This window comes from Poecilia reticulata, linkage group LG1 (assembly GCF_000633615.1).
Source record: "Poecilia reticulata strain Guanapo linkage group LG1, Guppy_female_1.0+MT, whole genome shotgun sequence".
NCBI classification, from domain to species: Eukaryota; Metazoa; Chordata; class Actinopteri; order Cyprinodontiformes; family Poeciliidae; genus Poecilia; species Poecilia reticulata.
The window spans coordinates 16,966,414-16,992,965 of record NC_024331.1 but is presented as its reverse complement, the minus strand read 5'-3'; the positions used below and the strand labels follow the sequence as shown (position 1 = coordinate 16,992,965).

General features: G+C 37.1%; 1 protein-coding gene across 8 annotated transcripts in view; it reads right to left on the bottom strand.

Moving 5' to 3' along the window:
- Nucleotides 1-26,552, bottom strand: part of rptor (regulatory associated protein of MTOR, complex 1) — a 158,796-nt gene that overhangs the window by 119,716 nt on the left and 12,528 nt on the right. For all 8 annotated transcript variants that reach the window (XR_533531.2, XR_533530.2, XM_008406982.2 and 5 more), the window contains exons 3-4: nt 21,653-21,755; nt 19,129-19,211 (exon numbers count right to left, since the gene is read on the bottom strand). Coding sequence is in view for 6 of the 8 variants with exons in the window: in XM_008406982.2 (XP_008405204.1) it covers nt 19,129-19,211; nt 21,653-21,755 (186 nt within the window). In the remaining 2 variants the exon portion in view is untranslated. The remainder of the gene's footprint in view (nt 1-19,128; nt 19,212-21,652; nt 21,756-26,552) is intronic.

Below are 26,552 nucleotides of genomic sequence, written 5' to 3'. Positions count from 1 at the left end.
CATTTCAACAATATTATTTTACCTTTTATCTGGTTTATTCTTGTCATACAGTCCTCTGTATTAATTATTGCTTGAAAGGTCTTGCCACACCAGTTTATTCCTCTGTATTTACTTTAGGTTCTTAGTTTATTCTTGCATTTTGTTCTTCATTCATTTCCATTTAGTTTTTTTTTTTTATTAGTATTATCCTCTTTTGGTTTATTGCTATGTCCGCTTTAGTTTCTTTCCTGTTGCTACATTTATTTTATCGTTTATTGACCACCAGTAATCTCATCAGCTGCTGCGCCGCCTAATGGTCATGTGTTTCACATCATGTGTTGATTTTTCACTGTTGATTCTCGGTTTTCACTCCGTTTTATGTCCCGCTTCTCCTGTTTCAGTTTTGCGCAATGTGCGCGTCGTTTTTGTTTTTGTTTTTTTAGCCCCCTAAGGTGCAGGGCGGTCGGGAAGCGTATCAATGGGGAAAAGGCAGACTGACATAAACCTTTTAAAACAACGGAAACAATTTCTGCATTCTGATTATTGAAATTTAAAAGTGCTGTGTTGTTCTATCACCCCCGTTTCATACCGGACCACTTACAGCACCGGTGTTAACGCTATAAAATGAACGCTCTCTATCGTGGTATCACCCATGGAGGGATTTTTTTATTTAAATGGGTTCATTTTTCAGAGGGATACACAGTGAGGGGATCGTGATTTTAATTACATGTTTATAAAAGCGATTTTCTGTTGTCCTTCCATGGAGGCGGGCAGCTTTCAAATGAAAATAAAACACTTTTTAATATAAGTTGCTGCTTAACATGATCACAGAACTGCCAAAGCATATGTTCAAAAATACCAGACAAAGTGAATCACAGCAACATCACTTCTGGAACTGATGCGGTGAAGCTACCAACGGAGCTGCGCCAAAAGCTAACAGAAGCTAACAAACACTGAATAGAAGAAGAGCTGCCATCGATACAGTTGCAGCCAAGCATGGTTTAATGTTACACAATACAGTTTTAGCAAGTTGCTCAAAGTCTAAACTGGCATTGTTGTGCATTTAAGGTGTAAAGTTTACCTTCGACCAAACGCCTCCCAAAGGACTCCCAGTGCCCCCCCCTTTTGTAAAAATGTCCGCCAGCGCCCCCTGCCGTCCTCTGAACGCCCCCTGGGGGGCGGTACCGCCCACGTTGAGAACCGCTAGTGTATCTGGTAGTAGTTTGTAATAAATAGAGGAGACTTTACATGTTTCCAGGAATCAGCCATTTGATTTATTTGTCTGTTTCTCTGCGGTGCTTTTATTTTCAGACTTGCTGTTTGTTCCCAGAAGATGTTGGGTGGTGATTGAGGGGACAGAGGTTGACTTTGCTCATTTCCTCTCTCTGACACATTCACTTTTCACTGTCATTAAGGGTAACCTGTGCAATAGTTCCCCCAATTTATTTAGCTGGAATACATGAGAGTGTGATCATTTAAATAAAGGTAACATCAAACTAAACTCTATATTTGACAGTAGATAATTGCATTTTAAAGTACGCAATTTCCGTTTCATACTTTATCATCCAAAGTGCTCGTCATTTTTTTAGATGTACATGGTTTCTCTGCATGAATAATTAAATAATCAAGCTTATCACGTTTTTTATATATATAATCATTGTATCTGTGACAACCAGAAAAGCTCACCTTGCATCCTTCAGCATAACAGTCTGGATTTAATTGCATCGTGAATGCTTGTAGTGCTTTGTAAAGGTCACCTGTTCTCAGCTAGTGACATGATGATGAATGGCACCTGAGATGATACAGGGCACACCTTTAAAACGAGCGTGTTTCCTGTGTGATGTTATGTTATGTAATGATGTTGTTTTACAGTAGCCCAACATAAAACACTTTAGAGGCAGAAGCTCACACCGAAGATCTGCATCGCTCATAGTTCACTTTCACCCCTTGTGGTCAAATTTTGTGGACAGAGTTGAAAGTGAGTGTGTGAGCAAGGCACCCTATAAAAATAACCAAAATTCCAGACAACTATTGTGATAATCTTATTGAATAATCCCTGAAGCATTTGATCCATGTCATACAGTTTAAATGTAACTGAATCCAAAACTAAGGAAATGTATGAAAGCTCTAGCTTTTGAAGAGCAGAAATAATTGGTAATGCTAACTGACCTGAAGCAGTAAAAGTTCAATCCGACTGAATGTCATGTTTACTACAGAGCATGTTATTATCTGGTTGCAAATGTTTTTTCCTCCCCAAATTTAACTAAATCATATTTTTTCTTAAGAGCCCCTGTGAGCTCACAGTAAAATGTGAAAACAGCAAATTAACATTGCTGATGAAAACCGACCTTCAAGCACCTACGAGACCTGACCGGGAAGAGGTTTGAACAAAAATAAACGAAGGGCACTTATTTAAATTCCGGTGAGAAAGAACGGTCAAGTTAGACAAACAGAGTTGATGGTCATTTCCCTGGTGACAGCAGTCCTGCTGAGGCCAGTGTGTCCAGGCTGACTCAGTTCACAGCAGGTATTTTGGAGGAGAGGGTGAGATGACACGTCACCATCCAATCGCGCCAAAACTCACCTCCTGTCAACACGACAGGCCCCGCACAATCCTTCCTCCTCTAGAGCAAATCAATTTATGTCTAGTTATAGAAGACGGCTTAGTTAATCTAAAATAACTTCTTCTTTCAAAGTTTTGAAGAGTTCATCCAAGATGTTAAAAACCTGCACGTTATCACTTATGTTTTTACACATTCTGCCTGGCAAGTACCAGACAGACATAAACACAGCCATTTGAGATCCAACATCAAATTCTCCTCAAACAAGCAGGATGCTGGAAGAGAGCAATCTGAGTCAGAACAGTACTGCTGCTGCTGCTTCTGACTAAGTGGTATGAGTTACGCAACCGGCAGAAGGTCCAAATCCACTAAACACTGCTGCGCTGTACGCTTACGAGGGTCTGACTATTTCCAATAAGCGGGGCTTCAAGCGCGCATGGACAAACTGATTCCGATATTGATTTAAAAGCCCTCACAATCCCTCATCTAACTTCTTCTCTAAATGAAATCGGAGCTGAGAAATCAATTTGGCTTTCTGTCTTCCACCGGAAAAATTGTATCACTTATCAAGTTTCAACCACTTCCCATTCTTCCAGAGATAGCCCAACAAAACATCCATTCAGACATTCACCTCCTATTTCTGTATGCTAGTCATAGCAAGTATTTGTATTTAAATGACGCTTTGGAATCGTTCATTGTTCCTTTTTCCATCTGTTTATTTGCTCCAAAGGTGGAAACCACAACCGAGGTGATCTAATCATATTGTAGATAATAAAACATTTTAGGATAGTCACATTAATTGGCACACAATATACATGGGTGGTTTAGGAACCAATTAAAGAAGGTGTTATTAAGCTGCATTAATTTCAAATCTCTGCGAATCTAGTGATGGTGCTGTAAATTTGTGATAGCAAAGGGAGAGAGAGACCTCTCAAGCACCAGTCCAATTAAAATCAAAGACCTGAGTAGCACTTGAAACTAATTTTCAGACATTTTTAATTAAAATCCTTCACCTAAAGGGGTCTAAAATAGGTGAAACTTGTGTTCTTTACACCATTTCTCCTTTAATTGATAGTTTTCATAGAAGTTGTAAAAACAAATAAAACTGAAATCTAGCTGAGTTCATGGCACATTACAACTCAATTTTTAGATAGGATGAGGATTACTATACTCAGACCAGGTTTATGTCAGGATTAGGAGAAGCTAAAAATAAGCAAACTGTCAGATGTTGCGCCTCATTACCGACTTGGGCGACATAAAGTTGATCGAGAAAGAAATGCAAGAAACTGGAAGCAATTCTTAAAGAAGAAAAACTACACATGGCAGGCATTTTCTGTCAATCCAGTGTCTAGCAACGGTACATTTACACGTATATACACGCAACTGCAAATTTTCCGAGAAGAGGTAAGGAGAGGGTAAGCATTAATCAGAGGAGCAGCAGAGATCCACCGCTCTCGTGGCAAGAAGAAAGCCTTGAGAAATTTGATTTGTAGTTTGGCAGAAGCCATGTTGAGGAGACAACATGTGCAAGAAGCTGGTCTAATTAGACCAAAATTGAACTCCTGGATGAAAAATAATTTTAAAAAAGGCCTAAAACTATCACTGGAACAGATCATATCTACTATGAAACATAGTGGTGGCAGCATCATGCTGTGAGAATGCCTTTTTTCAGCGAGTTGATGAAAAGAGGAATGTCGCTTTCCTCGAGAGGCTGTAAAAGACTTGAGTGGGAAGATTCACCTTCCAACAACAAGCCAAGGTTAAGATCTCAGTTACAATCATCCATGTGTCTAGTAGCAACATGATAAAATGTCTTTAAAAGGCACTTTGATATTTAACTCTGCAGATGTTTGCCCTACAGTTTGCTGATTTAACGCCTTCGCCTCCTTAAATTTTTGCTTTTGGCATCTTTCTTTTTATGTCACATACTTTTTAGCAAAGCTGCAAAACAGACCACACATTATAGGCCTTCTGCTTTTACTCTTCCAATTACCTTGCTCTTTTTAAGTATCATAATAAAAAGAACTTGAGTAATTGTTTCCTCTATGTTTCACTTCAGTTACCCACAAATTATACAACTGCACTCATCTGGACAGACAAAATATAGTTTGGATTCAATATATTATTTTAATATTGATGAAAATTATTAATAAAATACTTCAACATTTCAATAAAAGGCTGAATTAAAGCACTGGCATAACATTTGAGCAGCAGTCAAACGAACCTGTGCTTCTGCAGATGTATTTTAGCAGTTATTCTTATCCCAAGCTGCCAGCTGCCTATTATATCGCTATCCTCTGGTCTAATCAACTGCTGCCCTCATTTCCAGCCACCTGCAGGGCCACTTGCACCGGTTGGTGATTGAGGAGGGACCAAAGCGGGCAAGAGTGCCACAAACCATTAGCCTAGAGACAGAGCTTAGGGAACGGTGCTGATTTTAACTCTGTATGATGTCAGAACAAAGTGCGCCTCTACTGAGGCTCAAATTTTAAATTTACTGAAATATTCAGCAGAAGTTTGTATCAGATTTGCATCGCAAAGCACACAAAAAGGTGAGAAACTAAAGAAGTTATTAGAAATCTTAATTAGATAAAGCAAAGGTCTGCAAACTGCCGCAAATATAAATGTTAGTAATTTGTGTTGCCGAGAAATCATTAGTCTTGCTACAAGATCTTTCCCCACAGCAACAGCATATAGAGACAAGAGTTATTGGTATTGATCAAACAACCCAAAGACATATTATGGCTATTTGTGCTGTGGTGTATTAAGAATATGTTCTCTTTAGCAAAGTAAAACTATTATCTAAGCAGCAGTCAATTTTTAAAATAAACATCTAATTACGAGAAAATTAATGGTACCTTGTTCCCAAACAGACTATAGGTAAAGTTTTGATTTGTCCTTTTTTCACTGACATAAAAACAACAGGATTGAATTCTAAGTAAAAGGAGATGGGAAACTTAAAAAAAAAAAAGTAATAAAGTTATTAGCTTGGTAAAAAAAAAAAAAGCCTTTTTTTCTACACTTTCATCATAAACTGGATATCTAATTATTTAACTGCTCATCAGATTTAGTCTGATGAAGATTTCTATTTAGTGTGAGTTTTACAGCGATTTGTATAATCACATAAATAAACAATGATTGTGTGTGTGTGCGTGCGTGCGTGCGGTATATTTCTTTGTTTAACTGTACAGACTGTGAAACCACAGGGACAATGAAGACATCTAATGAGACGTAAAGGAAGTGCGACCCCTCTGACAGACTGGAGCAAAACTTCATATAAAGGAGAAACAATAAGTCATAGCTCTAAAACTATAAGACTACATGTCCAGGTATAAACAGAGAGCAAAGGTGGTGGGTGTCAGGCGAGACCCTGCTGTTCAGAGGTCACACAGACCTCCGGTAACCCACTGAAGGGATTTGTGTTGCCAGAGTTACACTTCAATGGACATCAAAATTAATTCAGCATGTAGTGCCTGGCACAAGTATTTATATCCCTGAACTTTTTCACATTTTGTCTCACTGCAAACTTTAAACTTCAATGTATTTTTTTTTGGGGGGTATTATGGGATAAGCCCATACAAAATATTATTCTCAATTTCCATTGAAAGGATTTAGGGTTGCACAAGAAAGACCCTCTAAAGATATTGCATGTAAAGTAACAACAATGAGCAAAAAGATCTGTGACACTTTGCTGGACTAATGGGATGCTTTATCAGGAAAACTGCGAGGATGAAGTAACCTAAGAGCATTCAGGAGAATGATTCTGCTGGTCTTAATTTTCTCCTGGATGAAAATTTGATACAATCAAAAAGGAATCAGCTTAATAAAATATCTGTATTATTTTTATGAAGAAAAAGCATACTCAAATTTCTTAAACTTTAGATGAAGCATAACTTAAATTCAAATTAATTAAATCTTACAGTGTTTGCTGACCAGCTGTCTTCACAAAAGATTTGATTAATAAAGTCCTAAAAGCCAAAATGTAGTGCTGAATTCAAAGAAAAGCAGACACATGCAAAATAAACACATAATTCTAATAAGATGGCTTCCAGATAACCTTGTCAGATAATAAAATATTAAAATGTGCTATGCAAGACTGTCTGATCTTCAATGGTACATTTGCCAGGAGTTGTTGCAGGGATCAAACGGCACAGATTCGTTTATGTTCTGTATATTTTCAAGAAGTGGAAAGAGTGCAAACATTTGGGAGGCAGCCGCGAATAAAAGGACAAAAAATAGACTGGACAGGAAGAACAAGAAAGCTGAGAGGTGTAACAGCAAACTAAAAGGAAAATGAAAGGGTGGAGGATGGGAATGTAGGAAAAAGAATCATCTTCTGCCTCCAACATCCTGAAAGAGAAAGCTGATCGTCTGGTAGGATGAGGTTATGCATTTATCGGGAGGATTAAAGTAGAGGGAGAGGCAAGACTGTATTAGATAAAAGCTCAGACGATGGAAATGTCCCGTTATTTAATTACAACTACAGGCATTTCCAAAGCCAGTTCTCTTTCCTCAGATGCAACCTTTTAAATACAATAGTTTGTGTGCATCAAAAAAAAAAAAAAAAAAAAAAAAAAACATCATCAGATCCAGACTTTAACATAATCCCTCAAAAGAAAACATTTAAAATATGTCAGATTTTTTTCTCCTAAGCAGCCGAGTACCTGCAAAATAAACATTGGGTAAATTTATTAGGCACGACTGAGCTTGAAATTGAAATGGCAAATTCAAGTCACATTGCAGCAACCCAATTCACTTAGAGGTCTAGACATGGTGAAGATAACTTTCTGAAGTTCGAACCGAGTATCAGACAGACTAAAGACACTTTCACCACAGCACAGACATTTCTGGCAGACAGGCTAGCCTGAGTATCTCAGAAACAGCTGATCTACTGGGTTCACAGAAAACCCATCTCTCAAGTTTATAGAGAATGATATCCACTGATTGCCAGACTTATGTGATATGATAGGAAGGGAACCGTACCTCAAATAATCACTCATTACAACCAGGATGCAGAATACAATCTCCAAATGCAAAACAAGTGAGCCCTTAAATCAGATAGGTTGTGGCAACAGATCATCTGATTCAGACTAATTGAGTGCCTCTCATTTCAGTGACAAACCAGAAGTTGGACATTAACAGAGAAAGAAAAAGTAAAACATTGCCTGTTCCGATGAGTCAATTTCAATCATGTCATTCAGGTGTCGGGGTCAGAATTTGGAGTACACAACATAAAAACATGGAGTACTTCAGGGTCCTTTGGTGGCTCTAAGTGATCATTGCTTTAAACAATAAAGCCTCCATCAATCAATCAATCAATCAATCAATCACATTTTATTTGTATAGCACATTTCAGCAGCAAGGCATTTCAAAGTGCTTTACATAAAAATAAAAATAAAAAAGATTAAAAAAGATAAAAACATTAAAACCCACACCCCTTTTAGGACTTCAGTTAAACGTAAACCTCCAGATTTTTAGTCAAAACGCCATTTGACAAGGACTCAACCTCCAGAATTTTCAGTTAAACGTTGTTTAACTGGGACTCTAACCCACGTTTTCTACGAGTGGGGGACAGTACCCGCGCCTCTACGGGTGGACTTTACATCATTAAAAAAAAAAAAAACACTCCATGAGTGTTGTTGCCTTTCTTTGTCACCACCATGTACATCTGATGGCTACATTCAGCAGGATAATGCTCCATTCACAAGACTAACCACACCAAACTGGTTTCTTGGATATGATGAGTTCTCTATTCCAACAGCCTCCACAGCCATCACATCTTACTCAAATAGAGCAAACTGGGATGTCATGGAAGAAGAAGCAACAAATCTGGACCAACTGTTTTACAATTTGTTAAGACTACGTCATTAAAACTTTATGTGGTTTTGAGGCAACAATGGTGTCCAGATACACGCAAGGTCTACTCAACAAAAGAGGAATTAAGGGTCAATTCTCATCATGAGGACAATGGAAGATTGTGAAGACTGTGTTTGCACATGGTTTAATAACTGAATCCTGTAATGATTGGCTGGAGTGCTCACGTTTTGTTTGTTACATTGTCGGTTGATCCAATATCTGGCAATGCTGAACTAAACCAGTATTTCTGCACTAACAACATGATTCCAATGAGATACAGGCAATACAGTGAACTGGAATGCCTTTTTACATTTTTATAAATTACAGATCAATTAATTCCAGCTAGTTGTTGGCTGACAAGATGGTTTGAGATAATAAAGGATTATAACCTACTGACAATATGAAAAACAGAAACTCTGTCATATACACTCTGTTGTTTTTCTCTGAATGTGTGGAGATGAATCAATGTTATTATCCAGCTAGATTTAATATAGCAACAGTGGGCTTTACCAGAGTATTGACAGCTTTTTAAATAAAATTGCAGTTTTTGACTTTCGTTGTAGATGATAAGTTGAATAGTAATATTCAACTTACGATCCCACAGCTCTTAATTTCTGCAGATTAAGAGCAGAAATTGTGATAAATTGTGATTGGTAGTCTTCTGTTAAAAATATATATCTAGATTTTTGACAAATATTTTCCAAATATGACAGCCTCTGCTGTTTCACTTTCTCCGTTTCTCACATTTTGAAAGTGGAAATGTAGTAAACAAACTGAATTCAAGACAAAATGGATGCCTTTACCTGAATAAATATGATGACTACTGTCTTTACCCAAAATGACAGAGCAATCTTTTTCCTGGTAAAATTTCCTCCATGGCCAGGTCATGACCAGGAGGAGACATTTGATGTCTCTCCAGCAGCTCCTGTCATCTCCCGAGACCCGACCTTTACCTCTGATTCACTTTAACAAAGGTTGATCTGACCCCTGACACAATCTGGTGATGTATGATCCAACATAATGTCAGACGACACAGAGAACTTCCCTTCAGATAATATTTTTATGCTTATCTAACTTTTAGATAAAAGCAAGGGGTCTCTGGATCTAATCATTTAATCCTGTAACTTTTTTCCCGTTTTATTGAGAAATCGAGAGGGGTATTTGAAGCTTCCAAGAAACCTGAGTTTTCTGCGGAAAATAAGGAAAGTTTTCTCCTGCCCTTTCTGAAACGACAAGGTCAGGCTCACCGCTGCAGGAGAAGAGGGAAAAAACAAGACCTGGTGTCAAACTTCAGCCTAATTAAGGAGTTGACCAAGTCAGTAAATGCTCCAGATCAATCCTAACATGGAGAGCAGGTTCCTAATGGTGGGACTGCTTAATATAGAGATAAGCCTCCAGTGTTGACAGCTAGAAGAACGATCCTTCTTCATTAAACCGCCAGAACTCGTGAAGTGGCAGTAATGAATGGCTATTTCTCTGCTCCTTTTCTCTCTCTTCTCCCCCCCCCATGTATTCTGCTCTTTTCTTTTAATTAACTTCACACCTTCCTGTGAAATTGTGACAACTCTTTTATATTTGGTGTGGATTAATTCAGCCTGACCAGATCTGTGGTTAAATCCTTCTTTTACAAAAATAAGTTTAAAAAAAATGCTTGTAGGGTCATTTTTATACTTTTCGACCATTACAGTTCAAAAGCTAAATTTTCCTTTTACTATTTTTTTCATCCGAGCAATTTCCTGTGTGTACTACAGACTTTGACACCTACAAAGCAGAGAATACAGCTACAGCAGGCAAGACCACTTACAAGGCAATAGTTTGCTGCTGAATGTTCTTTCTTCAAGGTTATTTTCTGGGTATATTACTAATAAACAACTCAATAAACCAAACATTAAGGCTTACTTAAACCTTTTTTGTTTTGCTGCCATTTTTAAAATGTTTATTCAACAGCACAGATGGAAGAATTTAAAATGTTTACGAGATATTTTGTGTAAATCTGCCATTTACACAAAATGAAACAACACAAGCAAGATACTATATATATATATTTATATATATATTTATATATATATACACACAGCTAGAAGAACGATCCGTCTTCTAGCTGTAGAAGACGGATCTTCTACAGCTAGAATGTAGATTAACATTTTTTATAAATCTGCCATTTACACAAAATGAAACAACACAAGCAAGATAATATATAGTATCTTGTTTGTGTTGTTTCATTTTGTGTGTATATATTGTGAATCATGCAATACATCTCCACACTTCAGATCTGCTTTCAGCTGAAATCAATTTCTTTGTACCAAGAAATGAATTTTTTAGTACAAATTCATTTTGGCTTTCAGCTGAAATGAATTTGTACCAAGATTATCTAAATCTTGTGAAAAAAAAAAGTCTGGGGATGAAGTTAACATCAGCGAAGGTCTAAAACCAAGATGCAGATCTTCCTTTCTCTACATTTTAGTTTTTTATCTTTACCTGTGCTGACAATGGTATCACACTACTTGGCAAACTGAAACTGAAAGCTGCTAAGCAAACAGTATTGTTTTTCAAGTTTTAGCATTTATGGAGCTTGTAAAGAAGCTATATGGGGGGATGGCGGCGTCAAAAAGAGGAGATCAATATGACATGATCATTTTTACCCTCTCTGAGGAAAGCTGCAATGACCCTTCTTATCGTGAAAGGACTGCCTTAATGTTAATGAAGCCTGGGGACAAGGAGGAATAAAGACATCCTGCAGAGTCGACAGAGTTATTTGACCAGATTTAGTCAGAAAAAGCAATAATACAACTTAAGCCACTCAACTCTTAACTCTTCAGGTTTCTTTACCCTTGTAATCAGTAAACTGAAGTAAAATGTGAGAAGAAATCACAACTTCCTGTTATTCCAGATTCCTCCCACTACATGACTTTAACCCAAAGTTGCCTACCAATCTGTACACCAGTGCCTGACTGAATGTGTCAGACAATGTGTTACTCTTAGAGCAAAAGCCGTTGTTACTGGGGGAAAAAAAGTAATTCAAGTTCTGTCCATTTAATGTGGCAAATTTTAGCTTTAAACATTGCAAAAAAAGAGTCAAGAATAAAGAGTTGGATTGTTTAAATGTACAATTAAAGAAGCAGCAGCACTACTAGCTGATTATAAAAGAATTTCTTTCAGAAGTCAAGTGATCAAAAATAAGTAATGAGAATTTGTTCAAACTGTAAAAAGCAATCAAATAAGATTTCACTTTCTGCTTAGTAATTGCATTAAAAGCCAGTAGGCTTTGAAGATGAAGTGGAGACAAAGATGGAAAATCTGAATAATTTTAGTTCTCATCTCCGGGTGTGATGTAGTTTTTTCTTTCATGTGGCTCACTGGGTTGTGTTTTATCAGACATATTTTTAGTTGGTGGTGACAACCAATTATAAGTGATATTCTCAATAAAATATTGTCTTTCGACAAACACGTGCAGCTTGCAAAGCTTTTGATGTTTTCAATTTGGAAATAAAAGGAACATCCAAGCAACACTTGGACAATCAGATTTCCTTCTGAAGAAGTTATCCAGTAAAGCATTTATTCTATTAATTAGAACTTAAATATGTTGTACCACACAATGTTTTGAAAGGATTTTGTTTGTGGTTGACATGTCTGTTTTTTCCAGCTATCATCTTAATGCAATATTGTTGCTGTAACTGCATGTGACTATTCACATGGTAGAGTGGTTGTCTTGCAATCAGAGAGTTAATTAGAAGGAGCTAAAATTAAAAAATTTAATTAGTTGCACAACATGACTTTAAAGTTCATTTCAGATTTTTCCCCCGATAATATATACGACATCTATAAACAACAAGCTCCTGAGAGTTTGAGTCTATCTGTTCAATCAGCAAACTTTTAAGAGTCCACATAAGACGTTAAAATAAAAAAGAAAATCTATTTCTCTGAAGCACGTTTTGTAGACAGAAGACAGATGATCTATGACCTGAAGTATTTGACTCGAACCATTTTACTTGAAATATTCAATACGTTTGTCCTCAGAGTTTACAGATGAGGAGAAACTAAGATAAATTTACATTCGGCACAGGAAATTGAAAAAAAACAACAACAAAAAACACCTCCTTTCTTTCAATGTGATGCTCAGGAAATGGGAAATTACAAAACTCTTTTTGAGTTGGTATCATTTTTATACAAGAATATGCAATAAACTTCTCAGATGAGCATATAATACGAGTTTGTTTAGAGATTCATCCTCAACTCTTTTTTTTTCTTTTTAAATAAGCTGTCTTTTTTATCTTTGTTTATTGGGTATAAGTAAAAAACAAAATACAATAAGGCAAACAAAACATAAAAATTAGCCAATTAGAAGGCCACTGCGGGTAAGACTGTTAATAGAATTGCTGCTACTCTCATCATTGAAATGGCTAGAAATCCAGAAAAAGGAAACGGGGATAAAAAAAAAAGGTACCGAATATTTATATAAATACTAAATATAAGAGGAAGGAGAGGTGCAGGTCACACTACTCTGAAGCAATCACTTACTAACAAAAAGAACGAAGTCAAAGAGAAAAAGTAGATGTAATTATCCAATTAATCTGTCCAAGCATTGTCTTATCATTCAGCACTAATAGGAAAAAAAGAAATTAAAAGGCTGAAGAAAAAATACATCTGAAGAACTTAATCACTTACCCAAGTCGCTTTAGAGCAAAAAAGCTTAAACTGATGGTTTTACTTGCAATTAAAAGAACAAGAGGCCCTCAGCACTTTTGGTGTATTGACAGCAAATTTGTTGCACCCTGATAAACCCACTGCATCTATGTCAGGCTTCATGACAAACAGCTCATTACGCAAAATGAATTAGTAATGCTGCTCAGGGCTGAAGGTACTTCTCGGTTCTTGCACGGATTCTAATGAGAAACAGGAAGATTAACAAATCAGGTGATAACAGGGCCACTTACTGTACAAGATCTGTCAAAATCGATGCTGTAATCTGAGCAGACGTTAATCAGAACTTTCCTACCGCCCACCTCACGTCACACAACTCAGTGGCTCCCAAAGTGAAAGAGTCAGGGACCTATTTTGGGTCAAGATATTCAAATCAAATCAAGGTTCCTGAGATGATTTCATGTTAACCAAATTAAATATTTGCATTTTTCTTTTTTTTGCTGAGTCTGTCTAAAAATAATGGCATGTCATGTTCTTGTTTCATTGGCTTTTTATTTAATTTTGTATAGTTTAAGATAAATATACAAGTTATGGCTAGAAATATTTTAGCAAGACCAGAGTATCAAATTAAAAGCTAAAAACACATCAGCATGACTAAACATGCTGATGTAGTAAATTAAACCTTTTTGTTGTTCTGCTCTTTATAGAGTAACTCAAGTATACTGAGCTCATTTAAGCTCGAAAATTAGCCAGCCTGAAGATCGCTGCTTTACAAATGATGTTTGTATCTCCCCAACTACAGAAACCATGCATCTAGCACTGGAAACATCTCCAAAATGTGCTATTTATGTAACAAGTTTAGTTTTATTCCAACCAGAATTGTAAGATAGCTCTATAAAGTTGTAAAGTCTGGTCAATGCTGTCTCATGTACCAATGAGTGCCCAATAAGCAAACGTAAGTCAAAACTTTAATGCGTGCAAGGAAACATTAGATCAACTACTGCAGCTTACCCCAGAGACCAAACTGAATGATTTATTTAAAAGTACCAAAAAAGGGAAGTTCCTTCTTTTATTTGATAAGAGATCCTGAAATGCCCCTCCTTCTCCACCAGACATCTTTCGTTTGATGTGAACAGATCTTCCTGTATTCATGAAAGTTGTGTAATACTGAAACTTTTAGAAAAAAGAAAAACAGCAAAACTTTAAATTTATTTCTGTTATGGCTGGGTTGGGAGGAAGGCTCTCAATTATGAAGAACAAAAAAAAAAAGAAAACGTGACATGAATCATCAGAGCAGAGAAGAAAAGGCCTGGTGACAGGCAGCAAAGTGACTCAGATGACTTCCACGGACACAGAAATGCCTTCAGGGACGAGTGTTTAAGCCGTATCTGAAATCCTCTAAGAGTCTGCTGCTGATGGCACCCGCCTCCAATTTGCCCCATCATCCTTAAAAACACCAGTGCCCACACTCTGTCCTTACTGTTGGACTGACAATTCGGTGAGAACAACGATATTTTATCCTCCTCAACAGAATAAAGAAGTAGCCTAATGAATGGTGGGTGTTGTATATATAAAGTCTCTGTTCATTCACTGAGTCACATCCTGGCCTCCTGTGTTGTACCCTCCTGCTCTGCATCCTTTCCAGCAGCTTCAAGCCAATCTGAATGCGTACGTATGAAACCAAATGCAGAGTTGGGATGTAAAAATAGTCTTGACACACCCAATACTGTTTTCAGAGTACAGCAAGCAAAAGATTACAAGGAAGACTTTAGAGACACTTGGTTCACAACCATGTGATGGAGGGGAAACAACGCAGTGTCAATTGTTTTGCATGACAAGAAATTCCGAACATTGTTCTTAAAACAGCATATTACAATAATCTAATTGCATCTATTAGATTATAAACGAAGATTGTAAACAACAAAATCCTGCATTAGGGTTAACTACATTTGACAAGCTCTATAAATGTCTGGTAGTAAGGCCACACGGACAGTGAAATCTGGAAGTGAACAAATGTCCTACAATGTTGGATCTGGAAGTCATCCAGCCTTCTGAAAGTTCCCCTGTACTGACCGAGTTACATAATCAACATTTATTTTAGGATTACTACACTTGAAAACAACACAGTTTTTCCTATTTACAACATTCAGATCAGCATCCATCTGTTCAGATGCAGATTATTATGTATAGATTTCAGTTTCAACTATAAACCTCTAACAGAAAACTGATGGGTTGAGTAAAGCTGCATTTGGAAAATACAATAATGCTGTTAGATGCTGTGCAACAAAGCAGTTTTAATATCTCTTTTTCTGTTGGGTTTCTTGCATTTGATACTCTTAAACAGTAATCTGCCAGATCCTAAAAAGACAGCTCAATGCTGGGGTTTTATTGAAAAAGCTCTAAGAAGTAAAGTAAAACAACTAAAAAGATTAATATTTTCATATTTCCACAGTAAGCTGTACCTCTACCATAAACAATCGGATGCAAACATAAATAAAGATTAATCAATTAAAGGGTTCCATGCAGTGCACAACTGATGCCATGCTGAAGAGAGAAAAAATAAATAAATCGATATTCACTTTCTAAACTGAAAATGGGCGGTAAAGCCCCTTAAGATGTATTGTCATCATTGCATCATCTTAAACCACAGTGAAATTTTACACCAGATCTCAATTTGGGTTTTCTTTCGTGATGGAAAAAGCTCAGAAGTCGGGGGAGGCCAAGCCTTTGAAGCCCAGCCCGACGATGCATAATGCAGAGGCCGTTAGCTGAGAGGACAGCAGGGGTTTGCAGGCTGCAGCCAGGCAGGAGAGCTGAATACAGCCACCACACAAATACAGAAACAAAACAAAAAAAAACAACACTTCGATTAAACCTGTTTGGCAGCTGCAATATGTTCAGCAATTTGTGCACACTGCTTGGCTTTGAAAAGGCGATCTGACAAGCGTGTCGCTTTTTATCTTAAGCGATAACAACCAACAATTGTGGAGGAAAGAGTTTGAAAAAGGATTCCCAAACAAATAACAGACGCCTGAGAAGGAGACGAAAAGGGTGACAGGCACAGATAATATGAAAGTGAACAAGTAAGGTTTAAAAGAGAATGAGAAAGCAGCTGAGGCAGGTTGACGTAGAATGCACAACAATAAAATGAAAGCTAAAATGTTGCAAAGGCTGTCTGGACAGCACCGTCTTTATTTTAATAAAGCAAAATAAAAGACAAAAGTAATAAAAGAAAAATAGAAAGGAAGAATAAATGAAGCTCAGATGCAGATGTGAATCAGTTTGAACAACATATGAATAGTAAATTAGTTCTGGGTCTGATCCAAGATATTGGAGTGTCTTCATGTCTCATCACAAACGATGGAAGGACAGAGCAAGAGATGGACAGACGGACAGGGGCCACATCTGCAATGACACAGGCTCAATTCAAGTCTGTTGTGATAAAGAAAGGGCTGAGATAAGAAGCAAAGCTCTTGATTTACCGGTTTGTCCTGAGATATGGATCAAAACCAAAAGATCAAGATCCCGTAAACAAGCTGAAGTAATCTCCCTCCGTGGGATCAGTCGGTCTCACACTGATGACACTGCAACTCTATTCTCCAGTGGGAGCTCTGAGCCGACCCAACCCTCTGCCCCTTGAAATGTCTTGATCAGTACGTATTTGAAGGTTTTCTGGAAACACCCCACTGGGACAACATTCTGGGCAGATCCACAACTTGCTAGAAGGGCTGTAAATCCCGTCCCTTGGCCTGGGATCACCTGGGATCCCACAGAGTGAATGCAGAGTTGTGTGTCTGTATTCCTGGACCGAATGAAGAGACAGATGGACCGATACCATCCATATTAAATCTGCCTAAAACTAAACAATACATCCAAAGCAACAAGCTGAATATTTGGTTACCAGGGTAACCCCAGCAATCTGAAAACGCAGTGAGGAATCTCCATATGGAAAGGGTTCTCTACTGCGACCAGTTGTGAAAGCTCCAGCACCACCACATCTGTCAGTGACAGACCAATCACAATCTTGGCACATGTGGCGCCATTCAGCTCTGCTGGCGTTTTATTACCTGGCTAACTGTTCACTAACACGGCTGTTGAGGTTAGAGATGGAAAGTCCTGCGATGCCAATAATGTTTTTTTCTCCTCTCACAGTTACTGAGAAGAGCACAAATTATGTTCAATCTGCCTTTTTTTTTTAAGAAAATGTCTTTCTTGAAATCATACTACTCCTACACATCTTCATTATCTTTTGAGAGACGCAGATGTCCTTTAAGTATTTTCATTTAATTATCTCTTGTGAAATCAAGAATTGCAACAACAGCAAAAATAAATAAACACAGAATAAAACAATTCATAGGTATGGAAGGTAGAAAAACAAAAATATTTGTTGTTGTGGACATGAGAGAGCCTTCATTGAAAATAAAATATTTTTATGTTGTAGAGGAAAAACGATGATAAACAGAGGTCAGCGAACAACAAAGAGGGACGAAAGAGCGGGAGGAAGTGTTGGTGGAAAAAGTGAGTGGGCAGCTGGGATGGAGATTGCTTTTCTTTCTGTTTTCTGGCCATAAGGGTTAATGTACGAGCCCTGCAGCAAACATAGACATAAGATTCGTGACAGCAGAGCTGGCAAAACTAAACTCTGAACGGTTTAGCTGCTGCAAACAACACTGCTACCAATAACCGCCATGGGCAGTACACAGAAATGTGCACAAATAATGGATGCTAATTTGCTCTCAGGTATAATATTTACCAACTCAACTCATGTACTATTACTTACAACAAAAATGTTTTTCCCCCCACTGTGACAAGTAGGTAATAACCGCAGCGTAATTGATTGCTTTGTCAACACTTTATGTAAGGTGTGTTGGCGAAATCGGCTCTTTGTCGTGATGCTGCAGAGCTCTGAATCCTCGGGTTGGAAACAGGAACAGCTTTCTCACCCTCCCACTCCTCCTCCTCCTGGGCTCCTACCACCATTTGCTGCTGACCTCTGGGATCAACCAAACCCGAGCTCACATTTCTTTAGCGGCTCCATCTCTGGAGTCGTTCTTCCTCCACCTCCTCTTACCTTATGCATTTTCTTCTAAGCCATCACACCAAACAGCCACGTGTTCTATTTCTAGCAGCTCCACAGCTTTGCAGCAACACACCCAACAAGACGATGTGTGTTTTGATACTGAAGCTTTATGAATCAAATCAAATCAAGCCTTGTCAAATTGAACTAACGACAGATTCCAAGGCAGTATTATTAGTGGAAAAAATATTAGTAAGACAATGTATTTTCATCCTACATAATGCAACACAATATTCAATACATTAGGTCCATAATACTTTGTATTTTGTAAGTATTAAGCAGTAAGCCACAATCACAACAACTGCATGGTGTTTATCAAGAAAGCTGGATTGGGAAATATAGCAGGAAGCATTAAAAGTTGGCACTTTTAGACATAATACCCAAGTAGTATGACTAACACTTTAAGGGATTTCTAAAATATTTGACTTTTTATTGAATTAGATGCACCGTAATGCTGTGTTGTGAACCACATAAAGCACAATTTTATAAAGTATCCTTAGAACCACCGCCGAAACATAGCAGTAAAGCCGTAATTTATAAATTGAATTCCAAAAAGTGAAATAATTGGAAAATGAATAATTGAATAGGGGAAACAAAAAAATATCACCTGGCATCAACTTAAATACGTAAACACATTTCTGTGTTGTTTTGTTGGAAAAACACGTAAGGGAAGCTTAAAAGATAAGAGAAATGTTCTTTGACTGAAATAAAAAAAAAAATAATTGCCTGCCGATGATCTCAAAACTAAATAAAACGTATAAATCGGGTTCACATTTCTAAAAGATGGCGGACAGAATTAAACCTCCAAGGGATGAGCAATTCATCAAGAAAAAAACAACTCAGGCGAAAGTAGTGGAGAAATGTAGATGATATGAGACAAAAAATGCATCTGATAGTCACTGTGCTTCATTTCACCATCAATGAAACATGGTTCCATCCAGGTTGATATGGATGGCGAACAACAGAATCCATTAGTGTATGGGGCAGTATAATAAGGAGGCTTTCTCCACTCACCCTGGGCTGCCAGTTTTCGTACTGCTTCTGCAAGTTTGCCCCAATGGTCTCCAGGGCTTTCTGTGGACTCATTGACAGAGGATCTGACAAGAAAAACAAACGCGGTGAAACCACACTGCCACCTCTGACTCGCACCCACACAGGCCAGCTGCACAAAACTGTCACACCTTGACAAAAAAACAACAAAATACTAGTAAAATTGAGGTTGACAAGTCAGACATAATTACGGCTTCCACATTCAGGTTGTGAGTGCTAGGGAAATGCAGTTTTGGCATTAAAGATGTAGTCCAAAATTGATGGGTTTTAAAAATAATATCAGGATATCGCAACATATGACACTGAGAAAAAGAATAAATGTTAAACATGCGTTCAACTGTTTTCAGTAAGTGGAAAATCATCCGTTGCTAGTAAGACTGTTTGAATGACAAATATGCTTAAAAGATATGATAGATTAATTTGTTTTTGCTCTAAGAAAAAAAAAACATCAAGTCTTTGCTATTTTCAGATAACCGATTAAACATTTCACAGTGCTCTCTGAACCCTGCTTTAAACCTCATGTCGTGTTTCTTGGTCTCCATGATGCTGGATTTAAACTGAGATTACGCTTCACACATCGTGTTTACTAATTGGATAGCTGTGGAAGGTAGTTGGCTGTGCTGGATTTTATTTAGGAGTATGAGAGTAAAAGGGGTGAATACAAACAAATAAAAAAATAGCATAATTTTCTTTTCATTTCAAAATGATAGTTTGTGTTGGTCTATCTCAGAAAATGCATAGGAATTTCTCGTAGTGAATGTTGTAAAGTAGAAATAAGTTCAGAGGATTTGTACATTTTTGCTTTGCGCTGCAAGTGCTACTTGTAGACATATATATATATATATATATATTTTAGACAAATATTTTTTTTATAAATTATTACAAAATTATTTATAGTTATATAGAGCCAAGCAATTGATATTAAGGTCTTTGAAAACTGTACTGTACTTCAAAAACCATCACTTTGATTATGTGATGGTTTCCGAAGCAGTTTTCACAAAAACATGTTTACATTAAAACATTCCAAAGCTCATTTATTCAAATACGGCTCCTTCATATAAGAGGAGTTGAAGACTGCAGAGCATTTTAGAGCATTGCAGTTGCTCTTACCAGCTAATATTAGTGTAAACACTTTCTTACAAACTACAACAATAAATGGGGAAACTATCCTTGCAGAGAAAGTTTGTCTAACTTAGGGAGCAGAGCTTCTGCTTCGATCTGACTCAATCTCAGGGGAGAAAAAACAATGGTTGAACATTTCCAGTTAGGAGAAATGAGGGATCTGGTGATTTGCTTTGTCTGATTTTTTTTTTCCCAGTTTTTTTATGATATTCTGGGTATTTGATTTGAAAATATTAACCTTGAATTTCACAGAAATTCATTTCACAGTAATATGGTCTAATTATCTGTACGGCTCACGAGATTTAAACAACCCAATGATTAAACTGGCTTTTCAGACAATGATTTCATGATGGTATTTGGACTAACTTATATCACCTTTATTTCAAAATCTAAAAGCCTTTAGAAGAATCTATTTTGCTAATGAAAACTCAGAAAAATAGCAGGTTAATTGTTTTGTTTGGGGCTTAAAACACTGTTTAGAAATCACCGTCCCAGTTCATCCTGAATTTAAATTTGTTAAAAGTTCTGATTTTTCAATGAGTCTGCAGTCAGTATACAAGATTCAAAATACTGAAACTCAATAAGTGATTTGGCACATTAAAGATAAAGCATACAGACCTAGTTAGTCAATGTGAAAACCACTGCATTTAAACTTTCATCCTTTTTTAAATAGATATACTCTCATTCTTTCCTAAAAAGGTAACAGGTAAAAAGCTTTTAAGTCAAACAGCTTTCACATACGAAAATCATAAAGCATGTTTAATCCTTTCCCATACTTTTCAAGACTACTGAGGCTCATGGATGACGATAGTTCATTTGAGAAACGGTCTGAGCTGAGGATTGAACCATCAAACATTTCAGCTCAGCACAGCCACTGCACCTCATGGGACAATTTAGGATACAGCTTCTGTTTCTTTCTGGTATTATTTTCAAAAAATATCCTTAAGATTAAAATATTACAAGATGCGGGACAGATTTAGAAGTGATAAAGTGCTAGAGCTCCATTCATGCCAATAGAGAACTAGCATTTTCCCCAGCATCGGTGAATATGACGTCCCTGGATGTGAATAATCTGACAAGCTGCTAAATGTCACTTCTTGTTGACATTTAACAGTTTTCAACGTGATCAACTAGCCGTAAAATGCAGAGCATTAAACTCTTCAGAGTTATTTCATAATTTGATTATTTTGTATCTCATTTGATTTAAGCCTGCAAAGATAATGCCCCATTTCTCATCGTTTAGATTTTTTTTTTTTTTTACCTTCACCTGTCTCAAATTTGAATTTCTGTTAAGAGCGCTTCGATCTTTATTGAAAAGTAGATTTATTTTCATTTATATGTTTGTTATTAGGGAGGATATACTCACCTATCCAACACTCCAGCCTGGCACAGGGGGATGTCTTGACCACATCAGGGGGGTCCACTCCCACATTGAGACACAGAACCAGAGCAACACTCACCGTCTTCATCTGTAGGGACACGCACGCGCACACACACACACACACGCGCACACACACACACACACACACACACACAAAAAGCATGTAATCCTGTCAAAAATTTGATAAGTTTTCAAAAGCCCCACTCTTCATTTAAGAAATAAACTCTCCTAAGAAACCACGTCTGTAACAAAATTTGTCTAGAATACCTTTGCACCAAAGTTTTAACATGTCTTTTATCTGCTTTAACTTTTGAAATACAGACTGAACAGAACCCATAAATATCAAAACAGAAAAGTATAACACATATTTACTGGCAGCACCATATATGTGAACATTAAGGCAGGAAGTGAGTAAAGACGTAAACCTGAAAATGAAATAAAGTAAACATTGATTTGTGGGTTATGTTGCCAATCCTGACACACATCACCAACCCCTGGCAGGCAGCTTAGGTTCCCTGCTGCACAAATTAAATATTGAACTAGCAGGGAGCCATTACCACCTGAAACATTTTCCGTTGTGTCACGACAGACGTCAAGCTTTTCGAAGCTGTGTGGATTCATCCTGAAGCTCCTAATGAGCCTGAATCAGGTCACCTACCTAAAGAGCTGAACCTGCACTCACCTGTATGAACAGATGTGAAAGAACTGCATTTCTAGAAAAAGACTTTTAAAAACAGAAATTAAAATATGTTTCTTTCCCAGTGCTCAATAATTGTTTGTCTGAATGCAGAATATTTTTTTCTTTGCTGTCTAGTGCTCTAAGACATCAATATTCCAGTCAAGTTCTTATTTTTCAGGCCACACCAACACTTTTTATAAAAATCCTGGTTCAATACTGATTGTATATTCTGATCAGATATCAATGTACTGAAACTGATTTATAGTCCACACAATATTGTTTATTTGATCATAAATGTTGATAAATCAGATGTGAGTTCATGAAGATTTTATCAAAGTTAATCAGGAAAAATAATATTTGTTCTCATCTTTTCTGTTATGACAGTATACTCGTCAGGGACTTGTGTTTAACTGTCTCTCTTAACAGGGCTACCACTTACTATGAACTCTGGGTGCTCCCAGTTTTTCTGTATCATTGCTTCTGTATTAATAAGTGTCTCTTTCTTGGACGGTACCACTGACAGAACTATTGTTGCCATTAGCTACTCTTTGTCATACAAACCGTTTCTTCATTTAGCCGTTTCTCAATCCTGGTTGGCACCATTCACAGAGCTTATGGTGGAAATAGCCATGTATACGCTCTTTGTTTTCCTTGCCAATAGAAAGTACTCCTAGCTCAGTGCAGCTGTTTCTTTTTACAGGGATATGCAAGGGCTATTGCTACTTTGACTAAATATGCTCAATGCTTCTGTGTTGAGCTGTGTTTCTCTCCTGGAAGGAAGTTATTGCTGCCTTTCAGTTTGTGTATTCTCTAGTTTCTTTTTATTGAAAACAGAACATAATTAGAAAGAACAATGTGTTTGGTGACCACTATCACCAAACAACATTACTAGTTGTTTTCTGGTACCCTTACTAGCTAATAACTTAAAGATGACTTTGATATGTAGGTTATAACAGCACAGCCAGGCGACCTTTGACAAACACCGTAACGTAGACCCACTGAGCATGTGCTGCGTGTCTGCTGTGGGTTATGTGCAACCTTCTGGCTGAGCAGGTTCTGGAGGTCTGTTATTGTGAAACTAATTAAGCCCCCCTGTGTCTTCCCACCAAATGAGTAAAAGGTCAGTATGCTAGTGGGACTCAGTGGGGCTACACTTGACATGTACATGCAGCCTCATACACAAAGGCACAGTAGATTACATCACTTCATTCATTTAAGCTTGATTTTTTTTTTTTTCACGCCATGCCCTTTTCTTCCCTGCACAGTGAATGTCAAGACCTATCCTCATGAATGGAAAGTTCTTTGACGGTTTTCAAGTCCAACATTTGAAACAAAGGAAACAGCTGTGCTACACAACTAAAAAGTGATGCACAAATCCCTCTGCAGTTGCATCTTACTATATAAAAGTTGGTGCAAGTATGAGCTAGCAGTAAAGTTATAAAAATGGAAAACTTTGCTTGGCAGCCTTTAACATAAAACATGAGAAAGTAGCAAAATGTACAAGAACATGAGAAAGTAGCTAAATGTACATCTTTAGGGTAAAATAATTATAATTTTTACATTTTAAAAGAAATATAGCCTCTTTGCTCAACAACAAATTGTCCCAGAAATTATTGCAATAAACGATAACGTTGTTGTTTTGGGACCATTTTCAACTAATATAATTATGGCATATTAATGCAAGTGCATCATCTTAAATATCAATAAAACTATAATTTCTACAGAACAAGTAGAGCTGGAACTGGAAGACATTTTAAATGTCCAATAGCATTAATAAAAATAATAACCAAAAGTAATAAGTGAAACTGAAACAAAACCTCCCAAACACAACAAATTAAATGCATTATGAAGTCTCTGTGAACAAAATTGTTCTTCAAAAATATTAATCACTGATCTCATCCTTCAGCTAAAGAAATAAGAAGAGAAGGGGTCAGTGAGACGTACTAGAGTGAAGCCTTTTGTCATCCACTCTGGTCGAAATACAGACAGGAGGAAAACAAACATGCATGCAAATTAAAATTACTGATTTCATTCTAATTCATTGTGTAATTAATTGATATATTCCTTATTTTGAGGAAAAATAAGGAAAAAGGTTTACTGGGCCTCGCCAATCACTTCCAAGTCCCATTTTATCTGTCACCAGTATAAAGTGAAAATATGCCTGATTTATATAGTGACAGTTCTTGCCATTTACAAACAGAAACTCAAAAACCAGATGTCTCTGTGTTTGTTGTAAACAATAGAAACAGTTTTTTTTGTTTAAATATTTAAGCATTACATGCCAAAAATGGTCTATAATTTTGTTTTATGCACTCTACAAGCTTACACTGTCAGAAAAAAAGGTGTTTTAACAAGAAAGAAAAACATGAGATTTGCCCTTTAAAATACACCATTTGAAAATGGCAGGACAGTTTGGAGAAATATGATCCAGAAGTCCAGAGGGAAAAGAGAGATGTTTCTGTCATTCCAGGTAAAATGTCAAAGCAAACTGCTGGGAAAATTGTAAGGTCATTTCCCTTTTTTACGTTAATCTGAGCCAGCAAATGCCAGAAAAACCTGATAACTCGCCAAACATCAGTCACATCACTAAAGGCCCAGCACCACAGCAATGTTAATCATGATTACAATTAAGTGGCTCACTACAGGAAGATAGTTAAAATCCTATTAAAACAGCCCTGATTACATTATTTATTTTGATCCTGCATCTGACAGAGGTAATTTACAAAACATTTGATTCTCATTTGCACTCAGATACGGCAGATAAATGTGGGATTTTTCACAATCCAACGTGGCATTTGAATATGACAGCACACAGATGTGCTCCACATTATTCTCATTGATTTATACGCTTATTTGTTTTGAACCGTAACACAGACACACACACACAAAAACAACACAAACAGGAGGGCCGCCGTCAGCCTTCATAGCTTATATTAATAAAACAGTTTGTGCTCCGAGAGAAGCTGTCAGATTTAAATCGTTGTTGATTTAGTGGGGTGAAGTGACCGTGAGCATAAAATTGACTTAAATCAATAACAAATCTGAGTGTGAGTGGTGAAATAATGAAGAAAGGTAATCTCATCCTTAAACTTCATGTATTTGTAAGAATTACGTCTGCTGTGAGAATACAGGATCTTTTTATGAATGAGCAACAAATGTTGAATTAAAATATATGACAGCTAACAATACAAATATAGCATATTTGACATGATGACATCTAGCAGGTATATTTCAAAAATATACCTGCTGTTCCTCCAAATCTGTGAAAACTACAAGTCATATAATCAATGTCACGGTACACTACATATATGTGTCTGCTTAATGGTTATGACATCAGAATCTACGTCAAGATAAAGAAAACGTTATTGAAGGCATCTTTAGTTTTCGCCGATGACCTTTTTTTTCTTCCCACTTGTTCTTAAGATGTTTTATCTTCTTCAAAAACAGTTGAGACCAAATGGGCCGACTAAAAGCCTAGCTCCTCTCAAGGGTGCTTTTGAGGGTGTCTGAATCTGCCCGACCCTCTCTTTTCACTTCGTGCTCACAACATGTTTTCATTTGGTTGGAACTCCCATTGGTTTCAGGTCCTGCATTAAAATATGGACTGCATTATAACACATATGGAAAACCCAAGGCATTAATAAATTACACAATGTCTTCTATCAGTGTTATGCAGATGAGAATCAGCTGTACTAGTCCTTCATAACTAATAATGACGTAATCTTAGTGACTGATATGTGAAAGTATGAGTGGTAGAAAATATGGGTCAGTTGCGATCAATACCCTCTACACATTATTGTATCAGTATCACAATTTCAAGTATTTCTAATATTGTGCAGCCATACTTTCAAAACTGATCACACTCATCTAACACACCTATAGTGGTTAGCACGTACGGTTTTGCTATTGTCTGCTTAAAGTTTAATCAATCCAAGTGCTTCAAATGTTGAACTAGAAATTACAAAATACATATGTGTTCATCATCAAATCTGTGAAAAGGAAAGTTTAGCTCAGCCAAACAGGAGGCGACAAAACAGGCACATTCTTGTTAGCAAGCTGCAGATTAAATCACGCTCATCTTATTCTTGATTATCCTGTCTGCATATAAGCAAAATGGTGCCACAATGGTGTGCTGTGTGCTCCCTCTGTGCTTTTATTACCAACTTTTGTCACCCAACCTAAGGAGCAGGAAACCTTATCTAAAAT